A 24489-nucleotide genomic window follows, 5' to 3' on the forward strand; every position below is an offset into this window, starting at 1 on the left:
GCACACACTTGATGAACTCACCCTCACCCTCCCCCACCCTTTCTCCCCCACCTGGAGTCCCACCTATTTCCCCCCTCCACCTCCACCTACATTCCTTGTTCTGGCCTCACCATGTGCAACTCTTCAATCCTTTTGTCTCACACCTTCCGTTTCTTCATGCTAGACACAAAGTGTTGGAGTAACTCAGCAAGTCAGGCAGCATCTCTGTCCTGACCCGATATGTCACCTATTCCTTTTCCTCCAGAGATGCTGCCTGACCTGCTGAGTTACTCCAGCACTTTGTGTCTATCTTTGGTATAAACCAGCATTTGCAGTTCTTTGTTTCTACCTTCTGTGTTTTCACCTCTGACCTTAGCCCAACTATCTACCTATCTGCCCCCCCCCCCCCCCCCCACCCGCCTGTGTTCACTTGTAACCTGCCATGGTCTGTCCTGCTCCTCCTCTCTTCCAGCTTTATCCCCCCCAATCAGTCTGAAGAAGGGTCCCGACCCGAAGCGTCATCTATCCATGTTGTCCAGAGATGCTGCCTGACCCACTCGCTGAGTTACTCCAGCACTTTGTCTTTTTTTGTAAACCAGCATCTGTAGTTCCTGGTTTCTAGAAAGGGTTATTCCTTTAATTCCAGGAACTTTGGTGGGAGCGGAAGGATTTTTTCAATTCATTTATGAGATGTGGAAGTCGACAGAACCCTGGCACCTATTGTCCTTCCCTAATTGCCCTGAACCAGTCAGAGTCATAGGAGCAGAATTAGGCCATTCAGCCCATCAAGTCTATTCTGCCATTCAATCATGGCTGATCTATCTCTCCCTCAATCCCATTCTCCTGCCTGCTCATAGGATGGTGGGTCTGGACTCACTGGTTAAAGACATCAGCTTTCTTTCGCCAAAGGACATTAATGAAGCGGACGGGTTTTTATGACAATAGTTGTGTGCTTACCATCTCTGATTCCAGTTTTTCTTTAAAATCAAGGTTGATTAAATTGAATGGATTTTCCCTGGATCCCACAGTGAGATTTGAACTTGCAAATTGGGGTCAAAAGCCTAAAATTATGGCTTCCAGCAAATAACTTAACCAAGTCTAAGTTACTGTATTCCTGCAACTTTGGGACTCAGTATTTTCAGTTATCATTACAGTTAGTTTTTAGTTTAGTTTAGGCATATAACATGAAAGCAGGCCCCTCGGTCCACCGAGTCCACGCGACCGTCGATCCCTGTTCACACTAGTTCTATTCCACTTTCTCATCCGCTCCCTGTACACTCGGGGCAATTTACAGAGGCCAATTAACCATCAACCCTGCGCATCTTTGGGATGTGTGAGGAAACCCAAACGGTCACAAGGAGTAACTCTACCCCAGACACCACCCGAGGTCAGGATTGAACCCGGGTGTCTGGTGCTGTGAGGCAGCAGCTCTACCAGCTGCACCACTGTGCTTTCAATACGTGCCAACATAGAAAGAGAATTAATGCTTAGATTAGACTGAAAGCCTTTAACTTGAAAGGGTAATTCTATGACATTGCACAGATACTACCAGCTGAGTGTTTCCACATGTTTCTAAATATGTTAACAAATTCTCATGTTGGCAACAAATAATGATGCTCATGCTGAAATCCATTTACTATTTTTCATGTTGAGCTAGCCAATCCAATAGAGAATTGGCTTCAGAGAAGGAAGCAGGGGATGAAGATGGAGAGTTGTTTTTCGGACCTGAGGGCAGTGACTAGGGGCTCGGTGCTCGGTGCTGAGCCCATTGCTGTGTATATTAACAATTTGGATGAGAACGTATAGGGCATGATTCGTAAGTTTGCAGATGACATTAAAGTGGGTGGTATTGTAGATAGTGAAGATGGTTATTAAAAAATACAGCAGGATCTTGATCAGCTGGGCAAGTGGGCTGAGCAAAGGCAAATGGAGTTTAATGGCAAACAAGTGCAAGTTGTTGCATTTTGGGAAGTCAAACTAAGGCAGGTCCTTCATAGTGAATGGTAGGGTCCTGGGGGGCGTTGTGGAGCAGAAGGATCTAGGAGTAGAGGTAGATCGACACAAAAAGCTGGAGTAACTCAGCGGGTCAGGCAGCATCTCGGGAGAAAAGGAATAGGTGGCGTTTTGGGTCGAGACCCTTCTTCAGAGTACAATACAATACAATACAATATATCTTTATTGTCATTGTACAGGGGTACAACGAGATTGGGAATGCGCCTCCCATACGAGGCAATAATTTAATTAGCTAGTTAGTATTAATTTAAACAACAACAACCCAACGAAACAAATTGTAACAGTTTTAAGGCAGAATAAAGTGCAAGTAGATCTGTGCCGGATCACTGTGCGTTTTGACCATCCGACTCAGCAGGACCGGTTCATAGCAGCTATGGCCCTAGGGATGAAGCTGTTCCGGAGTCTGGAGGTGTGGGCGTAGAAGGCCTTGTATCGTCTGCCTGATGGAAGGAGTTCGAATAGACTGTTACAGGGGTGTGAAGAATCTTTGTGGATGCTGGTGGCTTTTCTGAGGCATCGTGTGTTGTAGATGCCCTCCAAGGCTGGTAGCTGTGTTCCGATGGTCCTCTGAGCTCTATGAACTACCCGCTGAAGAGCTTTCCTTTCTGCCTTCGTGCAGCTGAGGTACCACACTGGGATGCCATGTGTTAGGATGATAGGTATAGGTAGATAGGTATAGGTAGATAGTCACCTGAGAGTCACTTCACTGGTGGATAGAGTGGTCAAGAAGGCTTTAGGTATCTTGGCCATCATCAGTCAGGGCACTGATTATCAAGATTGGGATATTATGTTACATTTGTACAAGATGTTGGTGAAACCGCATATGGAGTATTGTGTTATATCCTGCAGTAGGAAGGGTATCATTAAGCTGGAAAGTGCAGAGCAGATTTAAGAATATGTTGCCAGAATTCGAGTGCCTGAACTATAGGGAAAGGTTGAGCAGACTAGGACTTTCTTCCTTGGAGCACAGGAGGCGGAGGGGTGATCTTATAGAAGTGTTTAAAATTGTGAGGGGAATGGATTGGGGGAATGCTCAGAGTCTTTTACCCATAGTAAGGGAATCAAGAACCTGAAGACATAGGTTTAAGGAGAGAGGGGGAAGATTTAACAGGAACCTGAGGGGCAACTTTTTCACACAGAGGGTTTTGGGTATATGGGACGAGGAAGTAGTTGAGAGAACTATAACAATATGTAAAAGACATTTGGACAGATGCATAGGGAAAGGTACAGAGGGATATGGTTGGTCATGCGTAGATGAGGCATTTTGGTTGGCATGAAAAAGTTAGGGCGAAGAGCCTGTTTTTGTGCTGAATGACTGGCGCTCTACGGTGAGGGTGGCGCCATCAGCAATGACAGCCTCGCCAATGGTCTGTCTGTCTTTTTGTCTTTTTTGTTATTTTTAAGGTGTTTTAAAAAGTTTGTGTTAATGTTCTCTGGTTTGTTTTATGTGAAGGGTGGGGGAAACTTTTTTCTCAGTCTCTTACCTTGCCCTAGATGCGATTGTTTTGCAGATCGTATCTCCGGTCGCTCTGCGGCCTAACATCATGGAGCTGGCGGCCTTGCTCGAGACTGATTTTGAGCCCCACCGCGGGGCCGTGGACTTACCATGTGATCCCTTGCCTGGGATCGAATCTCCAACGCGGCCTGTGGATTTCACGTTCGAGGAGCTCGCAGTCTCGGGTCGAGACTGATGTCGGGAATCTCCAAAGTCGCAAGAGGTTCGACCAGCCCCAGCGACCGGTGCGGGGGAGCTGAGATCCCCCTGATGTAGGAGCTTGATCGTCCCGACATGGGGGGCCCGACCACCGGTTACGGGAGTCAAGATCGTCCCGTCAACGGAAAGTTCGAGGCCCCCGACCATGGGAGAACAAAGAAGGGAAGAGATTGAACTTTTTTTGCCTTCCATCACAGTGGGGCATGTGGAGGAGTCACTGTGGTGGATGTTTATATTAAAATGTATTTTGTGTGTCATGTTGCTTTTTATTGGTATGACTGTATGGCAAATCATATTCCACGAATGTTGCAAAACATACTTGGCTAATAAAGTATGATTATGATGAACTGCACTGTAATTATCTTCACAGGATCAGCCACAGCAGAAACAACACTTCATTTCCGAGAAGTTGCATTGTTGGAGATAACAGTGGGAACTGGAAACACTTACAGAACAGGAGTCTTTCTACTTGTATGTATTGCTTCATTTCTATCTGCTGCAATTGTCATGACTACCTTTGGGTTACAATCATGTGACTGTAGTGGAGTTGCCTGCAGCATGATCCTAAAGGCCACTGGACCCAGTTTATGCGGCTTTGCGTTGATATTCATCCTGCTTTCAAGATCGAGAAGCCTGGTTAATTTGACCCGACTGGAATACTCAGCTGACCAACGGTGCTATCGTTCTTGTGGCGACCAGACATCCTTTGCCCATTTCCTCATTTTTGGAGTCCTGTTTTGTTTGAGTGGGATGCTACTGACCACGATTGGAGTTTGGGCTGTCACCTGCCCTGGCACCGTGGACAGCCAAGCTCCTAACTTCACAAATAGAGTTAACGAAAACGAGAAGTGCAAACTGCTGTTTTTACAAATCATGGGCCCAGCAGTGACCTTCATTGGTATTTGCTTCTTGTTAATGGCCCACGTCAAAAGGAAGGTGGCGTCAGGTGCAGATGAAGAAAGTCCACCTATAAACGATCACGAGCCTTGCACCTCAGCGCCATGTCATATCGCAACAGGTAAGCGGAAGCATTTAAACCACGTGTCAATGTGAAGGGGGACAGAATACTTTGCAGGAATGGGCAATTAAACTGTAACGAATCAGAAAAGCACTTCCATTTATGTTGTGTCCTATATAATATAGACGCCATGTAGAATTCTGCAGCCAGCAGGGAACATTTGAGTGCAATCATTCATGTAACATGGGGAACCGTTGTAATAGCTTTCCACAAGGTTTTAAGAAATAACAGAGCCCCACATCCTCCTTTACTTCCTTAATTTTCCATCTTACTGCCATGGAGACAAAATAAGTTAAAATGCTTTCCTTATTGTTAACTCTTGTCTGCCTCTTAATATACCATGAAATCACAAATTACGGATCAGACTAATCCGTACCAACCAAGGCCAATATCTCATTTCCTATCCAGGAATCTACCTAAAGTCTTTTACAAACATTATAATTGTACCTGCCACCACCACTTCCTTTGGCAGCTAGTTCCATATACCCACCACCCTCTCTGTAAAAAAATCTGTCAAGTGCCCTTTGATTTTTTTTTCTCTCACCATAAAGCTATGCCATCTAGTTTTAGATTCCCATATCCTAGGAAAAAAACAGTGACCATCCACCTTATCGATGCCCTTCATGATTTTCTAAATCAAGCTTCGCCTTCCTTTTGCTCCAGGCAAAACATTCAGCCTATCCATCCTCACCCTGTATCTTAAACTTGATCATGTTTCAGATCTTTACTGTTCTCGTCCCTGAATTCCAGAACTTCCATGACCTACTCCATGGTAAATACAGATGAGAAGTATTCATTTAAGGCCTCACCCACCTGGCTAGCTCCACTTATAGACTGACCACGCTGATCCTTGAGGGAGTGATTCTCACCCTTGTTCCCCAATGCTTTTCCAGTGACATTTGTTCTAATGACTATTTAATAAGCACCATTTCTTTCTCCACCTAAGTGAAAATTAGCTTGTTAAATTTTTGGATTTGATTCTTTGGCGGGACGGGCGAAAGGAAGAGTCCAGGAAATTTAGTGCACCTGGCAAAATCCGGGCTCCTAATTTTTATATTCTGTTTGTATTGAACGTTGCATATTAAACCAAATACAACCAAATTTGCACAATAACTAGCAATTAAATTATGTCATCTCAGTTACGTCTTTGAGGGGAGAGTGCAGTGAATTAGTTTAAATCCTAACAACTATTTCAGGAAATACCATTTGAAAGCTTTAAATGCACAGTGTGCTGCGGTTCTTGAATTTGAATGATGGTGTGAATGCCTACATTGATACCATGATGGATTGTGGATATGTTGTTCAGCATGACTTGAATCTCTAGCAGGGGAAGTAAGGGAATTAAAAAATAAGATTAGAATACAAAGAAGCACAACAGATGATGTTGTTTCAATGTTGGAGTAATTTAGTGAACATTACTCTACAGTTTTCCTGAATTTCTATATGTCTACTTAAATTTAAATTGTTTATCTACTATTCCCGATAAAGCCTTACAAGTTATTTGCCATTTAAATGCACTCTTCGTTTCTTGTGCAATGCCAAGAACTAAAGTTGGGTTGTCTGCTTGAATGAACAACAGTGCCACCTAATGTTAGGGAGATGGACACAAAATACTGGAGTAACTCAGCGGGGCAGGCAGCATCTCTGGAGAGAAGGAATGGGTGACGTTTCAGGTTGAGACACTTCTTCAGACTGAGAGTCAGGGGAGGGGAACTAGAGGTATGTAAATATTAGGGAGACCATGTAAAGCAAGTCAGGACCAAAAGCAAAAAAAAACAATTCTGTGTCAATAGTTTTTAAAGCATCAATACATTGGGGAAACTGTCCATAGGAAATGTGTGTGAGATGGTACATAACAAATAGCACTTACTTTCTAAATGTTCCTAAACTTAAAGGTTTACTTATGTATATTTTCAATAAGCTGACCACCCAGATGTTCTTGTTTGATTTCCCAATATTTGCAATCAAACATATTGAACGCTTTTATTGTGAGACTATTGTTGGAACCCGCCACTTGTTACATCTTGCTCATCAGAAATGCCTACTCTCTGTTTCCTAAAAGACAGCCAATACATGACGTATTAAGGTTTTATTTTCTCCAATGACTTTAGCTGCTGCACCTTATCAAATGCTTTAGACAATAGACAATAGACAATAGGTGCAGGAGTAGGCCATTCAGCCCTTCGAGCCAGCACCGCCATTCAATGCGATCATGGCTGATCACTCTCAATCAGTACCCCGTTCCTGCCTTCTCCCCATACCCCCTAACTCCGCTATCCTTAAGAGCTCTATCCAGCTCTCTCTTGAAAGCATCCAACGAACTGGCCTCCACTGCCTTCTGAGGCAGAGAATTCCACACCTTCACCACCCTCTGACTGAAAAAGTTCTTCCTCATCTCCGTTCTAAATGGCCTACCCCTTATTCTTAAACTGTGGCCCCTTGTTCTGGACTCCCCCAACATTGGGAACATGTTATCTGCCTCTAATGTGTCCAATCCCCTAATTATCTTATATGTTTCAATAAGATCCCCCCTCATCCTTCTAAATTCCAGTGTATACAAGCCCAATCGCTCCAGCCTTTCAACATACGACAGTCCCGCCATTCCAAAAAAATGGTGGTGGGTGAGAAAGTTGACCTGTTGATTTTAATTTTCAAACATTCCTAAGATGCAGAGGAAGTTCCTTTAGATTGAAAAATAGATGCCGTACATCTACCAGTTCTCCTTTGTCCACAGCAAGTTATGTTTCCAATAAATCGGTTTAACATGATTTCCTTTTTTACAAGACCATGTTGATTTTACCTCATTACCTTTAATTTGTCTCAGTGCCCTGCTCTAATACCTTTCATAATTCCTTCTAACATTTTCCATATGACAGATGTTAAGCTAACAGGCTTGTAATTTCCTGCTTTGCCTACTTGCCTTTGTGAATCACGGGTTACATTCTCTATTTTTCAATCTAAAGGAACTTCCTCTGCATCTTAGGAATGTTTGAAAATTAAAATCAACAGGTCAACTTTCTCACCCACCACCATTTTTTTAAGATCCAAAGGTGAAGTCCATCAGAATCCAGAGTCTTGCCAGCCTGTGGATTAAACAATTCTGAGGATGCAATTTTCCTGAGTTTATCCCTGTCCCTGATTTACAACTATTTCTGCAATGTTACTCACACCCTCTGTAATTCATACCATTGCTGTCATTCTGATCTCTCCTTCGTTCCCAGTAATCCCTCCTTTGATTAAAGACAGGTAGAAGATTTGCTTTGCCAAATGTTCTCGCTAAACCTTTCCATTTATTTACAAAATCTTAACAGTCGAGCCTAGATTATGCTTTGTCATTTCCTCTAAAATGCCAGGATATTGTTTACATTTTGATAATCTGGGAAGCCGTTTAAATGCCATTAAAGTGCAAGAAAATATTTTGGTCCTATTAGAATTGTATACGGAATGTGCTGAAGTGTTCTGCTTGATGTTATCCAGATAGATCTGGGTTGCTTTTTCCACCGCCTAACTTCCTTGGGTCACCACCAATGGTAAATGATGCCTGTGAAGCCAGCTGGCCTGCCCCCAGTGAAGACCCTCCGTCTTATTACAGCATCATCTTTTGCAGGTAAAAAGAAAAATCACTCTTTAACTTACCATCAGAGCTTCCTTACAGTATCCTACTGGACACACTGGGACCAGAGGCCACAGCCTCAGAGTAAAAGGACGTACCTTTAGAAAAGAGACGAGGAGGAATTTCTTTAGTCAGAGGGTGGTGAATCTGTGGAATTCATTGCCACAGACAGCTGGGGAGGCCAATCCATTGGGTATTTTTAAGGCGCAGATTGATGGATTCAGATTCGTACGGGTGTCGGGGTGATGGCGAGAAGGCAGGAGAATGGGGTTGAGAGGGAGAGAAAAATCTGCCATGATTGAATAGCGGAGTAGAGAATGGGCCGAATGGCCTAATTCTGCACCTATAATTTATGACCATTGTAAATTCAGCTATTTCAATTTCTCGTTGTGTCTGAAGACGGGTCCGTAGCCGAAACATCACCTATCCATGTTCTCCAGAGATGCTGCCTAGCCCACTGAGTTACTCCAGCACTTTGTGTCCTTTATTGAATATCTCACAGCACAATCTCACTGGAGAGCAATATCCATTTTATGGAGACGTAGGGATTTGTAGATGCCGGAATCTTGAGCAAAATACAAAGAGGTGGAGGAACTCCAGTGAGTCAGGCAGCATCTGTGGAGGGAATTGACAGGTGACATTTCGGGTTGGTACCCTTCCTCAGACCAATTTGTTTTGCTCAATATCATGCAGTGTAAATCTAACTTCTAACAATCATTTGTTCTTCTCCCTTTGAGTAAGTAACTCAGACTTTTTACTGAGAGTAATTTTGTTGGCAGTTGGATTTATCGATTAGGTTCGTTGCAATCGCAACTTTCATCAAAATCAGATCTGAAAGCTTTGAAAGGTAATTGTCATTTCTAATGCATCAAAGGGGCGCAGCGGTAGAGTTACTGACTTGCAGCGCCAGTGATCCTGGTTTGATCCTGACTCTGGGTGCTGTCTGTACGGAGTTTGCACATTCTTCCCGTGACTGTGGGCTTTCTCCGGAAGTTCTGGTTTGCTCCAACATTTCAAAGACGTACAGGTTTGCAGGTTAATTGGCTTTGGAAACTATTGTAAATTGGCCCTAGTTTGTAGGATAGTGCTAGCATACGGGGAACAATGGTCGGCACGGACCCCGATGGGCCAAAGGGCCTGTTACCGTGCAGTATCTCTTAATTAAACTAAACTAAACTAAAATCCTCAAAGATAATTTGAACACTTAATGCTGAAAATAATACATAAAACATAAAATACTCAATAGTTCATACTGCGCCTGTGGATAGATTCAGATGTTGGCTATTTTCTAATAATTCTCTTTGTAGATGCTGTATAAGCTGCTGTTATTTCCAGAATTCTCAGTTTATCTCAATATTTTCAACGTCAATAATAATTTGTTTTTTGATTATTGTCATGGACTTTCTCTGCTCTAAGGAGAACATTGGCAATTTTTCCAGAAGCTCTTCCTAAAGCAAATCTTCTCTCAGGCCTTTGCATCCCCCAATTTTCTGGGATACCATAACTGGGACCTGTGATCATCCTGTCCAGTTACTGAATTTCAAAGATGGTACTTGCCACAAAACGTAGAAATGATGTCCTCTGGGCGGCACGGTGGCGCAGCGGTTGAGTTGCTGCCTTACAGCGCCAGAGACCCAGGTTCGATCCTGACTATGGGCACTGTCTGTACGGAGATTTACATTCTGCTCGTGACTGCGTGGCTTTTCTCCGAGATCTTCGGTTTCCTCCCGCACTTCAAAGACGTACAGGTCTGTAGGTTCATTGGCTTGTCATAAATGTAAATAGTTCCTGGTGTGTGTAGCATAGTGTTTGTGTGCGGGGATTGCTGGTCGTTGTGGACTAGGGGGGGGGGGATTGAGTGGGGGGGGTGGTGGGGGCGTAGGGCCTGTTTCGCACTGTATCTCCAAACTAAACTGTGCCAAAGTCAGATTAAATTACACTAAAATATGCAGTGATCCAAATACTTATCCCAGAAGGAAGCCACAATAATTGTCATTCCAACCAAACCAATGATGCTACTGCTCTTTTGTATTCTTCTGATTCAATTTTGCTGATAACAGTTACCAACATTTTTTCACATGCTTCTTCAATGTCCCAATAGCAACCTTTGGCATTAATGGAAATCTCAATGAACTTAGTCAAGGATGATTTGCCTTTAACATACCAGTGCCGTTTTTCATTATTACCTTATATTTTCTTTACAAAGAATGAAAGAATGATTTTTCTCTCATTCTTATGTGACTTTATCTATCTATTTGATCTGAATTATTAGGAAGGTTTTATGAGGCGATGAAGAGGAAACCAATATTCCATGGATTATTTGAAGGTTTTATTTCGGCAAATCTTATCAAACTTCAGTACATCCAAGTGGGATGGGAGCTGGAGCAGAGAGACAGAGGGGTGTAAAATGAGGGTAGAAGCAACAGTAGCAAGGTGAAAAGTAAAAGTGGCAGGCAGACAAATCCAGGGCAAAAATCAAAAAGGGCCACTTTTCAACATAATCGTACAAGGAGTAAGAGAGTTGTAAAAACAAGCCTGAAGGCTTTGTGTCTCAATGCAAGGAGTATACGTAATAAGGTGGATGAATTAAATGTGGAGATAGTTATTAATGATTATGATATAGTTGGGATTACGGAGACATGGCTCCAGGGTGACCAAGGCTGGGAGCTCAACATCCAGGGATATTCTATATTCAGGCGGGATAGACAGAAAGGAAAAGGAGGTGGGGTAGCGTTACTGGTTAGAGAGGAGATTAAAGCAGTGGAAATGAAGGACATTAGCTTGGAGGAAGTGGAATCGATATGGGTAGAGCTACGAAACACTAAGGGGCAGAAAACGCTAGTGGGAGTTGTGTACAGGCCACCTAACAGCAGTAGGGATGTTGGGGATGGCATCAAGCAGGAAATTAGAAATGCATGCACTAAAGGCGCAGCAGTTATAATGGGTGACTTCAATCTACATATAGATTGGGTGAACCAAACTGGCAGGGGTGCTGAGGAAGAGGATTTCTTGGAATGTTTGAGAGATGGTTTTCTAAACCAACATGTCAAGGAACCAACGAGAGAACAGGCCATTCTAGACTGGGTATTGAGTAATGAGGAAGGGTTAGTTAGCAGTCTTGTTGTGCGAGGCCCCTTGGGCAAGAGTGATCATAATATGGTAGAGTTCTTCATTAGGATGGAGAGTGACAAAGTCGATACAGAAACAAGTGTTCTGAACTTAAAGAAAGGTAACTTTGAGGGTATGAGGCGTGAATTGTCCAAGATAGACTGGCGATTGATGCTGAAAGGGTTGACGGTGGACATGCAATGGAAGGCATTTAAAGGTCGCATGGATGAACTACAACAAGTGTTCATCCCAGTTTGGCAAAAGAACAAACCAGGAAAGGTAGTGCATCCGTGGCTAACAAGGGAAATCAAGGATAGTATTAAAACAAAAGATGAAGCATACAGATTAGCCAGAAAAAGTATCATACCAGAGGACTGGGAGAAATTCAGAGTCCAGCAGAGGAGGACAAAGGGCTTAATTAGGAAAGGGAAAATAGATTATGAGGGAAAACTGGCAAGGAACATAAAAACAGACTGCAAAAGCTTTTATAGATATGTCAAGAGGAAAAGATTAGTTAAGGCAAATGTAGGTCCCTTGCAGTCGGAAACAGGTGAATTGATCATAGGGAACAAGGAGATGGCAGACCAATTGAACAAATACTTTGGTTCTGTCTTCACTAAGGAAGACATAAACCGTCTGCCGGAAATAGCGGGGGACCGGGGGTCTAATGAGATGGAGGAACTGAGGGAAATCCAGGTTAGTCGGGAAGTAGTGTTGGGTAAATTAAATGGATTAAAGGCAGATAAATCCCCAGGGCCAGATAGGCTGCATCCCAGAGTGCTTAAGGAAGTAGCCTCAGAAATAGTGGATGCATTAGTGATAATTTTTCAAAACTCTTTAGATTCTGGAGTAGTTCCTGAGGACTGGAGGGTAGCTAATGTAACCCCACTTTTTAAAAAGGGAGGGAGAGAGAAAACGGGGAATTATAGACCAATTAGCCTAACATCGGTAGTGGGGGAAATGCTAGAGTCAGTTATTAAAGATGTGATAGCATTACATTTGGAAAGTGGTGATATCATCGGACAAAGTCAGCATGGATTTACCAAAGGCAAATCATGTCTGACGAATCTTATAGAATTTTTCGAGGATGTAACTAGTAGAGTGGATAAGGGAGAACCAGTCGATGTGTTATATCTGGACTTTCAGAAGGCCTTCGACAAGGTCCCACATAGGAGATTGGTGTACAAACTTAAAGCACACGGTATTGAGGGTTCAGTGTTGAGGTGGATAGAAATTGGTTGGCGGACAGGAAGCAAAGAGTAGGAATAAACGGGTCCTTTTCGGAATGGCAGGCAGTGACTAGTGGGGTACCGCAAGGCTCAGTGCTGGGACCCCAGTTATTTACAGTGTATATTAATGATTTGGACGAGGGAATTGAATGCAACATCTCTAAGTTTGCGGATGACACGAAGCTGGGTGGCAGTGTTAGCTGCGAGGAGGATGCTAGGAGGCTGCAGAGTGACTTGGATAGATTAGGCGAGTGGGCAAATGCATGGCACATGCAATATAATGTGGATAAATGTGAGGTTATCCACTTTGGCGGCAAGAACAGGAAAGCAGAGTATTACCTGAATGGTGACCGATTGGGAGAAGGGGAGATGCAACGTGACCTGGGTGTCATGGTGCACCAGTCATTGAAAGCAAGCATGCAGGTGCAGCAGGCAGTGAAGAAAGCGAATGGTATGTTGGCATTCATAGCAAGAGGATTTGAGTTTAGGAGCAGGGAGGTTCTGCTGCAGTTGTACAGGGCCTTGGTGAGACCGCACCTGGAGTATTGTGTGCAGTTTGGGTCTCCTAACCTGAGGAAAGACGTTCTTGCCTTAGAGGGAGTACAGAGAAGGTTCACCAGATTGATCCCTGGGATGGCGGGACTTACATATGAGGAAAGACTGGATGGACTGGGCTTGTACTCGCTGGAATTTAGAAGACTGAGGGGGGATCTTATAGAAACATATATGATTCTTAAGGGGTTGGAGAGGCTAGATGCGGTAAGATTGTTCCCGATGTTGGGGGAGTCCAGAACCAGGGGCCACAGCTTAAGGATAAGGGGGAAGTCTTTTAGGACCGAGATGAGAAAACATTTCTTCACACAGAGAGTGGTGAGTCTGTGGAATTCTCTGCCACAGAAGGTAGTTGAGGCCAGTTCATTGGCTATATTTAAGAGGGAGTTAGATGTGGCCCTTTTTGCTAAAGGGATCAGGGGGTATGGAGAGAAGGCAGGTACGGGCTACTGAGCTGAATGAACAGCCATGATCATATTGAGTGGCGGTGCAGGCTCGAAGGGCCGAATGGCCTAATCCTGCACCTATTTTCTATGTTTCTATGTTTCTATGTAAGAAGGAACGGCAGATGCTGATTTACACCGAAGATGGACACAAAATGCTGGAATAGTCTGATGAAGGGTCTCGACCCGAAACGTCACCCATTCCTTCTCTCCAGAGATGCTGCATGTCCTACTGATTAACTCCAGCTTTTTGTGTCTATTATCAGTACATGGAAGGCAGCTTAAGATATGGTCATGAATGGTTGTGCTTTGAAAATCAGGATTCACAGTCTTGATTTCATTCTGAGAACACCTGTAGTATGCTGCTGAGCTAAATGGGATTGACTTCAAATAGATTATTTCCAGACCATAGTTCACTCACTGCCTGCCAAAGACCTGGTCTAGGATTCGACAGGATTTCCACCGGGGATCTGACACAGGCCCATCGTGTCCTCACCAAGGATTCAATTCATGCAAAAATTCTTCAAAGCTTCGGTAAATCTTGTCAGGATCTGCTTGTGTATCTCGTACATGAAAAGAAAAGCAATGGGATTGTCAAACAGATGGCCAATTCACTGTTTTACAGTATCTATCATAACTTGAGCCAAAGGCACAAAGTGTCGGAGTAAGTCAACGGATCTGGCAGTTTCTATGGGGAACATGGGATGGCGACATTTTGGGTCAGGGCCCTTCTTCAGACACAATGAAAATTCAATAAATTGAAATAGCTTCAGGCTTTTCAAGTGTGGGGCCCTTCTTCAGACTTAAGAAGAGTCCCAACCTGAAACATTGCCCATCCATGTTCTCCAGAGATGCTCCCTGACCCGCTGAAAAGGTGCAGGTGACATTTTAGATCGTGACCCTTCTTCAGACTTCGGTCCCGACCCGAAATGTCACCTGCCCTTTTTTGCCAGAGATGCTGCCTGATCCGCTGAATTACTCCAACCCTTTGTATCTATCTGTGGATCTTTGTATTTATTTATAATAACTTGTTTCATCTCATACTAAACTGACTTGAAGGACCCACAATTTTAATTGTCCTGAAATCTTATAGTGCCCACTTTCCAAGATAGGTTGCCTATTGTGATCAGAAACCATCTTGTATTTTTACATAAGATAGACACAAAATGCCGGAGTAACTCAACGGGACAGGCAGCATCTCTGGAGAGAAGGAATGGGTGGCGTTTCAGATCAATAGACAATAGACAATAAACAATAGGTGCAGGAGTAGGCCATTCAGCCATTCGAGCCAGCACCGCCATTCAATGCGATCATGGCTGATCACTCTCAATCAGTACCCAGTTCCTGCCTTCTCCCCATACCCCCTCACTCCGCTATCCTTAAGAGCTCTATCCAGCTCTCTCTTGAAAGCATCCAACGAACTGGCCTCCACTGCCTTCTGAGGCAGAGAATTCCACACCTTCACCACTCTCTGACTGAAAAAGTTCTTCCTCATCTCCGTTCTAAATGGCCTACCCCTTATTCTTAAACTGTGGCCCCTTGTTCTGGACTCCCCCGACATTTGGAACATGTTTCCTGCCTCTAATGTGTCCAATCCCCTAATTATCTTATATGTTTCAATAAGATCCCCCCTCATCCTTCTAAATTCCAGTGTATACAAGCCCAATCGCTCCAGCCTTTCAACATACGACAGTCCCGCCATTCCGGGAATTAACCTAATGAACCTACGCTGCACGCCCTCCATAGCAAGAATATCCTTCCTCAAATTTGGAGACCAAAACTGCACACAGTACTCCAGGTGCGGTCTCACCAGGGCCCGGTACAACTGTAGAAGGACCTCTTTGCTCCTATACTCAACTCCTCTTGTTATGAGCCTTTTACAAGACCCTTTTACATCCCTGACATGGGACTTTGGAATGAATTTTACCTTTAAGTGGTTGCTAACTCAGCATCAACTCGGGATCAATGTAACTCAACAACTCACCAAGTGAAGTATTTATCCATTAAACTATCAGAGCAACTCAAAGTTCCTTTTTAATGTTTGGATCAGCAGGTTTTCAGGACACAAATGTTGGAACACATTTTAAGCTATTTATTTACATACTCGTTGGAGTGAGAGTTAATGCACAAACAAATATGTTAATATATAAAAGTTTCATCCTTGCAAATTTACCTGTCAGGAAAAAACGGGTTCTGTCACGAGGAGACCACCCCAATTGCTTTATTTGAATATTATTTCATTTTAAATTTCTTGAGAATCCATCGTGTGTAGAAAAATCTTTCTTTCACAGGAACTCCCTTAACCGCTGCAATATTTTTGCAGCACCTGATCAATACTGTATGTTTAATAGTGGCAGAAAGGTATAGGTGCCCAGGGCTCAAGTACCTAATTCAGACTGACATTGAATGCCATGCATAGACCTGAAGCCTTTCATTAGCAGGTAGATTCACTTTTGGTGGCATTTTGCACCCAGTCCAGTTTTAAAAGACTTTTCACAATAAACTGCATTCACACACATAGCTCATCTAAATTCTTCTCTGTATCTTAAATATGGTTCATTTATTGAGCTTTTTTTAATCATTAATTGCAGATAATCAGAACATACAATACAGCACAGGAACATACAATACAGCACAGTAATGGGCCTTTCGGTCCACAATGTCTATGCCAAACATATTGCCAAGATAAACTAATCGCATCTGCCTGCACGTGATCCATATCCCTCCATTCTCTGCATATCCATGTGCCCATCTAAAAAGCCTTTTAAATACCCCTTGGTTTGTTTCGAAACAACACAATTCTTTCCTCACTTTTAGTAAATCATTACAAAAACAATCTACCTTTTTTTGTGAAATGTGGGTTTTGTGCACGGCTGATTTACTAAACTACTTGTCATATTTGTATCCAAGGTGGAATAAGAGTCTTGTTAAAGTTAAAATTGGTTATTGGCCGTTTATTTTGTGGTATGTTGTCCAATCAGGTAACAAAGTGAAAATTTGAGCAATGTTAACACATGGTGATAGTGGAGCAGGTCCATTGTCTGCTATAGTCAACACTGTCTTTTGGTTGAAGATCAATATTAAAGTGATAAAAGGCTTTATTAAAATTAGTTGATTTTGTGTGCCCAGCAGAATGTTAAGCTAAGGTCCCTAAATCATTTGAGGCAAAGAAACGTAAAGTTTTTCTGTGCTTGGAAGGAAGCATTAACTGGATGATGAAAACGGCCATTGAATGTCTCTCGAGGTCTTCCACTGCAAAATTACTTTTGGCCCAAGCCCTAAGACTCTGTGTGAGATAGACAGGGTCTTACACGTTCAATGCATTGAAACACCTTTCAATGCAGACCAATAAAAGAAACAAATTATACTATAACTCTGGGTCATGGGAAAAGAGGTGGGAACAATTGGAGGGGTTTACGTGAGATTCACTATAAGGGTCAGGTTTTTAAATAAATGTAAACCTACCTAAATGTGTAGGAAGAAACCGCAGATAGACACAAAAAGCTGGAGTAACTCAGCGGGGCAGGCAGCATCTCTGGGGAGATGGAATGGGTGACGTTTCGGGTCTGAAGAATGTTCTCGACCCGAAACGTCACCCATTCCTTCTCTCCAGAGATGCTGCCTGTCCCGCTAAGTTACTCCAGCATTTTGTGTAAACCTACCGAAAGAACTGATGTCACAGGCTGGGACCGATTCCTCTAGGCTCCTGGATCAATGACCTACTCAATCTGTACGCAATTGGACACTATTGAGTTTGTATGGGCACCTCCGTGAAGGACAGGGAAGGAAAATTTCAATCATGATCGATCCCCCAAAATTTTAAAGGTGTTCTTTCTTAGGAATTTCAGTGCCTAAGAGCTCTCCAGTAGATCTTTCAGCTGGGAGCATCAGTGTAGAGCAGTGTACTTTCTGCAGGTTGTAAGCATTAAGACCTCTCTGCAGGCACACAAAAGCAAAGGATTTGCAGGAATAAACCTCCTAGTTTTAATGCCTCATTAAATGCTTTAATCATCAAAAGGAAAAACGCAAAGAACTCATGATCCAGTTCTGCACAGTACAAGAATTTTAATATTGTAACATTAATCATTAACTTGCCACAACGCACTTTTTTTTGTTGTTGATGACACCGTGCTTTAGACGCTATGTACCGGTCCAATTTCTTTTTCTGTCACGGAACGGTCACACAACAGAGACTGTGCAAGCCAAATGGAGCAGTGCAGCAGCAACGTGGAGGATTTCTCTGTGAATGTGTTTTCTGTGACTCCTTGCCAGTCTCGGGCTCCGAGAGTCCAGGTGTCAGATGGGGACAAAGCCGGGGCCACACTGCTATTTTCCGGTGTCTTTTTGGTTCTGGTCGGCATAACTTTCACCGTGATGGGCTGGATTAAATATTACGGAACCAGTGACTTAGAATGGACGCAGTTGCTGGGACCAATTCTACTTTCGGTGGGAGTCACTTTTGTTCTCATTGCTGTCTGCAAGTTCCGAATGCTAACTTGCAAAACGTGCAAGCAAATCAATGAGAGTGCTGTGGAGACTGAGCAAACTCCTTGTGGTCAGTCATTTGTCTTTACTGGGATTAATCAACCTATAACTTTCCACGGAGCTACAGTTGTTCAGTATATTCCACCCCCATATGCATCTCCTGCCCAGGATGCCGTTGCTATGAACACAACCTGCTTGCCTTCGTTGAACAACACACAGAGCACTAATCCACCAAATGGTGCTACAGGAACAACCCCTTGCCCTCCTCAGTACTACAGCATCTATCCCCTGGACAGCACATCTTTTACAGGAGATGAGAACTGCCCACCCTACCAAAGGTTAGACAGTGAAACAATCAGGTAAGTTCTCTATATAGACGCAAGAAACTGCAGATGCTGGTTTATGAAGAAAGACAAAGTGCTGGGGTAATTCAGCGGGGCCACAGTTTAAGAATAAGGGGTAGGCCATTTAGAACTGAGATGAGGAAAAACTTTTTCAGTCAGAGAGTTGTGAATCTGTGGAATTCTCTGCCTCAGAAGGCAGTGGAGGCCAACTCTCTGAATGCATTCAAGAGAGAGCTAGATAGAGCTCTTAAGGATAGGAGTAGGCAGGAACGGGGTACTGATTGAGAATGATCAGCCATGATCACATTGAATGGTGGTGCTGGCTCGAAGGGCCGAATGGCCTCCTCCTGCACCTATTGTCTATTGTCATGCAGCATCTCTGAAGATTTTTTTTTTTTGGCAACCTTTTGGGTCGAGACTTAATCTGAAGAAGGGTCCTGACCTGAAATGTCACCTATCCATGTTCTTCAGGTTCTCTCTATAGATGTTCGCAATTGATCTCCATAATTCAGAATTTCATTAAATAATTTTCCAAGACAACCAACATGATGTCCAGAGCAAAATAATTTGAACATTCAATGAAACTGCAGAAGCTAGTTGAATTATTTTTCGTTGTAGGTTGTGCTGGCTTAGTGTTACCAATGGAACACCAAAGCGCTTTCAAGTAAAAAACAGTAAATGGTGGCAATGGAGACACAAGGAACTGCAGATGCTGGTTTATAAAAAAAGTCACAAAGTGCTGGGGTAACCTAGTGGGTCTGGCAGCATCTTTGGAGAACATGGATAGTTGATTTTTTTGGGTCGGGATCTTTCATAGGACTAATTGTGGTGGGGGTTGGGGGTGAAGGCTGGAAGAGAAGTGGGAGCAGGACAATGCCATGGGGAGTGATAGGTGGATACAGGTTAGGGGGAGGGGAGTTCGCAATATCTGTGGGGAGAGGAACACATTTAATGTTTAGTGTTGATTACCTTTCATTAGAGTTGGGAAAAGTTAGAGGTCAAATCAATATGCATTACGTTCGACTTTACTTTGGATTTTAGAGATAATGTAGAAACAGGCCCTTCGGCCCACCAGTGATAACTCCATACACTAGCACAATCCGAAACACTAAGGACAAATGACTTATTAACCTGTATGTCTTTCGTGTGGAAGCGTTCGATCCTGATTACAGGTGCTGTCTATATGCAGACCTCCCAACCCTTCCGAATTTGGCGGAAAGTTTCCACTTTCTTATTTCATTTCCGCCAGTCTGATTTCGCCTCACATTTTTCCGCAAAACACATGCCTCGCCGCTCGCTCTTCCCCTTCCCCCGCTCGCCGCTGCCCTCACCTAGCTCCGCCCCTCATCACCGCTAGCCTGGCCTTGCCTCGCCGCTGGCCCGGCCTCGCTGCTGGTCTGGCCTGGCCTGGCCTCGCAGCATGTGGCTGGCCTGGCCTGGCCTCACTGCTCGCCACTGGCCCGGCCTCTAGCCTGGCCTGGCCTCGCTGCTCACCGTAGGTGAATGGGGGGGGTTAGGGTGCAGGGGAGGGGGTCGTGGGGGTGGGCGGGAGTGGGGGGAGCGGAGTAGGAATGGGAGTGGGGGAGGAGGGGAGGTGGGGGGAAAGGTGAGAGGGGGTAGGGGAGGGGTGGGGGTAGAGGGGGAGTGGAGTTGGGGTGAGGGGGAGGGTAGTAGGGGGGGTGGGGGGGACATGGACCGTTGTGATTTGCTGTTGAAGACCACTGGAGCAAGTATGTCTTCAATGAAATTAGGTATGCGCCGTTTAAAATGAAACTCTTTCTTCATAACTTAGTCATACATTTTATGACCATTGTTCTTTTATTCAATACCAAGAGAATTGGGATGTGTAAGGAAAAAGCAAAATAGAAAAAACAAAACAATAATTTTTTCTTTGTGTTGTAAAAAATATTTCTGTTCGATAACCTTTTTATAAATAGCAGAATATACTCATGATAGGCCTGACATTGTACATGTAGTCCAAGAACTACAGACTGTTGCAAAATAATAGTAGTTTTTCACACATGAATGTCGCGCATTTGGCGTACATACTTTTTGCTGAAAAGTTGCATTACGCGCCATATTATGAATTTTGATGTAAAATTCTAAACTTTGGACATCAAAATTATGAATTTGTAAAATCAAATGTTGGGAGGTCTATATACGGAGTTTGTGACCCTGTGACCACGTTGGTTTTCTTTAGGTGCTCCGGTTTCCTCTCACACTTCAAAGACGTATAGGTTTGTAGGTTACTTGGCTTTGGTAAGTTGTAAAATTGTCCCTAGTGTCTGTAGGTTGGCCTATGTGGTGATTGGTGGTTGGCACAGATTTGGTGGGCTGAAGGGCCTATTGCCGTGCTGTATCTTTAAAGATTCTCTTCTAAAAGTCAGAAATGAGTAAAAATGTCAGAGATGCACCATGTGAGAGTGACAGTAGGATTGAAATTGGTGGTGAAGGCTGATTAAACATGTTTCTGTTTGAGAGCAGGAAGCAACATCAATGTGGAGACAAGTTCTTGATTATTGAGTGGACGTTTTTAAGGCAGATAGATAGATAGATTCTTGATTAGAACAGGTGTTAAGGGTTATGGGGAGAAGGCAGGAAAATGGGATTAGGAGGCAGAGATCAGCCATGCTTGAATGACGGAGTAGACTCAATGGGCCGAATGGCCTAATTCTGCTATAACTTGTGAATATAGTCATCATTACCCCAGACAAAGGTAAGGGAGGGTGCCTGAGTGGGACTGAACCAATGTCATGTATCCCACACAAATAGGCACGTGTGACTTGGACCCTTGTGGATTCTCATGGCAATATTCATTGATTTGGATGAAGGGAGTGGAGTTAAAGGAAAAGTCGTTCAACATGACAACAAACTCAAGAGTCAAGTGTGTTTTATTGCCATATGTCCCAGATAGAACAAACTAGTCAGATGAATAAGGGTCGGAGTGAAGGGGACTGGTTCAAGTGGTGAGAAAGAGCTGATTGGGACCAGGAAACCATCAAAATGATGTAGATATTGTGGACAGATACAAAATGCTGGAGTAACTCAGCAGGGCAGGCAGCATCTCTGGGGAAAAGAATGGGTAATATTTTGGGCGGAGACCCTTCTTCAGACTCCTAGATATTGTGATGTTAGTGGGAACAAGGGGAGAAAGGATAGAGCTAATGAAGTAAGAAATTAATTCTGTGGGGGAAAAAACAGGTTATAATATACTAATAACAATATTATAAATTATTTATCGTGTTTACTTATAAACCCAGAAATGCAATATTTGCCATCAAAGGTTTGTATGTCATGAGACAAATACTGGATTCTCACTGCATTCTGATCAAGGTTAAAAAATTCTACTGATTGCATATACTTCCTGTGGCCTGATAATACGTCATGTTGCAGTTCAAAAATCTGTATGTAGTATAAAATCTTTAGCCAGAGGATGGTGAATCTGTGGAATACATTGCTACAGATGGCTGTGGAGGCCAAGTTATTCGGTATTTTTAAAGCAGGGATTGGCAGGTTCTTGAGTAATAAGGGTGTCAAAGGTTACGGGGAGAAGGCAGGAGAATGGGGTTGAGAGAGAATGATGGATCAGCCATGAATGAATGGTGGTGTAGACTTGATGGGCCGAATGGTCCTAATTCTGTTCCCATGACATGAACGTATATAAATATTATCATGATAAGCTCTATATAATAGTAAAATCTTATTTAAATATATCTTTTTTTATCACTGAATCAATCAAATATGAGAAGCCATGTTATTTTTAAGCAAGGGAATTGTTGTGTTAAAATTCTAGTATTAAACGAAATATGAAAAAAAATTAAAGATTATAATTTTCACAAATTACGGGGATTCTATTGCTAATCAGGATATCAACACATTGATTTGGATTCTGTTTTTGCTTATTAAACTGATTTTAAATAAAGTTATTTATAATGTTAGATTAAGATCATAAAGTATTAACTTGCTACAGTATTATTATTCACTGCACTATTATTCCACAGTAAACTAGCAACCCAAAATTAATCTTAACAACATTATTGATTCGCTAGTCTGCGCAAGCTTTTATTATGCATTATTTGCACCACAGTTTGCATTTGACTGCTTTTGGTGGGCCACATTACACGCGATCAAATTGTACAACAGACGTGCATTTATACGCGGCTCCTTAATGTGTTTATAGAAACAAGGAACTACAGATACTGGTTGACATAAAAGAACACAAAGTAACTCAATGGGTCAGGCAGCATCTCTGGAGTACATGGGTAGGTGATGTTTCTGGTCGGGATCCTTCTTAGATTGAAGACTAGCTCCAAAACATCACCTAACCATGTTCTCCGGAGATGCTGCCTGACCTGCTGAGTTACTCCAGCACTTTGTGTCCTTTCCTTAATTTGCTTTATGTTTATTGGAAGACCTCTTGGCTCTGCTGGCTCCAACATCTCGATTAGTCTCTTTGTGTGTTACCTTAATCTTCCATCGGACTGAAAATCGATAGTCCTGTTCTAATAATCTACGGTAATAAGTTCAAATATTACCGTACATAAGTAAAAATTCATTTAAAGTCATGAAAGAGATGTACCATTAAAATAGTGCCATTTAATTCTCAGACTGTCAATAAGTATTCATTGTGTAGGAAGGAACTGCAGATGCTGGTTTACACTGAAGATAGACACAAAATGCTGGAGTAACTCAGCGGGACAGGCAGCATCTCTGGATAGAAGGAATGGGTGACGTTTCAGGTCGAGACCCTGCTTCATACTCATTGATATGCTGTTGAAAAGGAAAGCTGTTAAACTGGCCAACTTTGACTTCAATCTCACACCAAGTGATCTAGTAAGCCATGTGATTGTATTGTATCATAAATAGGAGTTTAAGCCCTCCCCATTTTAGAACAACTAGATTGGACGGAAGATGTCATCTTTACAGGCAACATCAAGATTCTCAGTGTGTTTCATGTAGACCAGGACTAATTCAATGCCATTCATCTAAAAGGGAGTTTAGTTTTTTTTTTAAAGGCCTTTAAAAGCCCTTGAAGCATAGAAATTCAAGTAGTGGAAGAAAAGGGTACATTTGCATATTATTAACTTTCATAGCCTCAGAATGTACCACATATGCTTTACAGTCAGTGAATTATGAAGGGTAAATGCTGTTCCAATTGAAGAGACATGATAGTTACTTTAAGCACAGCACGAGGAGCAACGTATTACCAGATAATCTGTTAAAGAGATTTTGATTATACACCGATATTTCCCAGGACAAAGCGAACAACACTGCGAGGAGATGCCTTATGATTTTTTACATCCAGTGGAGGTACCCGACAAGGCTTCTGTTAATGTCTTACCCAAAAGATGGCAAATTATTACCTCTTCAGTGAATTATCAACATTATGATCCACTACAGTATTACAAAGGTCCCGACTCGAAACGTCTCCAATTCAGGTCCTCCAGAGATGCTGCCTGATACGTTGAGTTACTCCAGCACTTTGTATATTTTATCCTCCACTGTTACCTTCAATAATGATGTCCCAATGTCTAAGTTTGATAACTCTGTGTAATATTTGCTAGACAATTACTACAAAATAATAATTAGTTGAATATTTCAAGCTTACTTGTATTGGTAATATTTCCCACAGAGCAGAGGAAACCCAAGACGATTTACAAGACGCGTTAAGAGTGGATGAAGTTCCTGACAGCATTCCACCACCTTCATATGATGAAATCTTCCCTGTGGAAAGTGAGGATGCCTCTGGACATTAGTTTCACCGTTCTTCTCAAGCTACAACAATAGGATTTGAATATGATTGTGGTTATTTTCCATGCACTCTACTTTATTATACATCTTTCTGTTCAGTATTGCTCATTGTTTAGTTTAGAGATACAGCAGGGAAGCAGACCCGTCAGCTCACTGAGTCTGTGCCAACCAGTGATCCCCGCACACTAAACACTATCCTACACACACTAGGGACAGTTTACAATTTTACCAACATTTTAT

The 24489-nt window shown here is 42.8% G+C and overlaps 2 protein-coding genes across 2 annotated transcripts; both read left to right on the top strand.

The window, feature by feature from the left end:
• Positions 1–4213: 4213 nt before the first annotated feature.
• Positions 4214–24254, top strand: LOC144592475 (transmembrane protein 171-like). The gene is made up of 3 exons (XM_078397068.1): positions 4214–4724; positions 8202–8331; positions 24131–24254. Exons 1-3 carry the CDS (start codon positions 4214–4216, stop codon positions 24252–24254), a joined length of 765 nt encoding a protein of 254 aa, XP_078253194.1.
• tmem174 (transmembrane protein 174) lies at positions 17876–21849 on the top strand. The gene is made up of 2 exons (XM_078430396.1): positions 17876–18513; positions 21759–21849. Exons 1-2 carry the CDS (start codon positions 17876–17878, stop codon positions 21847–21849), a joined length of 729 nt encoding a protein of 242 aa, XP_078286522.1.
• Positions 24255–24489: the final 235 nt, after the last annotated feature.

The sequence above is a fragment of the Rhinoraja longicauda genome, chromosome 3, assembly GCF_053455715.1.
Source record: "Rhinoraja longicauda isolate Sanriku21f chromosome 3, sRhiLon1.1, whole genome shotgun sequence".
Lineage (NCBI taxonomy): Eukaryota > Metazoa > Chordata > Chondrichthyes > Rajiformes > Arhynchobatidae > Rhinoraja > Rhinoraja longicauda.

Coding starts and splice junctions, on each gene's coding strand:
- LOC144592475 (XM_078397068.1), top strand. CDS start 4,214: ATGACTACCTTTGGGTTACAATCATGTGACTGTAGTGGAGTTGCCTGC. Junction 4,725..8,201: donor GCCATGTCATATCGCAACAG/GTAAGCGGAAGC, acceptor GATGTTATCCAG/ATAGATCTGGGTTGCTTTTT. Junction 8,332..24,130: donor TACAGCATCATCTTTTGCAG/GTAAAAAGAAAA, acceptor TATTTCCCACAG/AGCAGAGGAAACCCAAGACG.
- tmem174 (XM_078430396.1), top strand. CDS start 17,876: ATGGAGCAGTGCAGCAGCAACGTGGAGGATTTCTCTGTGAATGTGTTT. Junction 18,514..21,758: donor TTAGACAGTGAAACAATCAG/GTAAGTTCTCTA, acceptor TTATAAACCCAG/AAATGCAATATTTGCCATCA.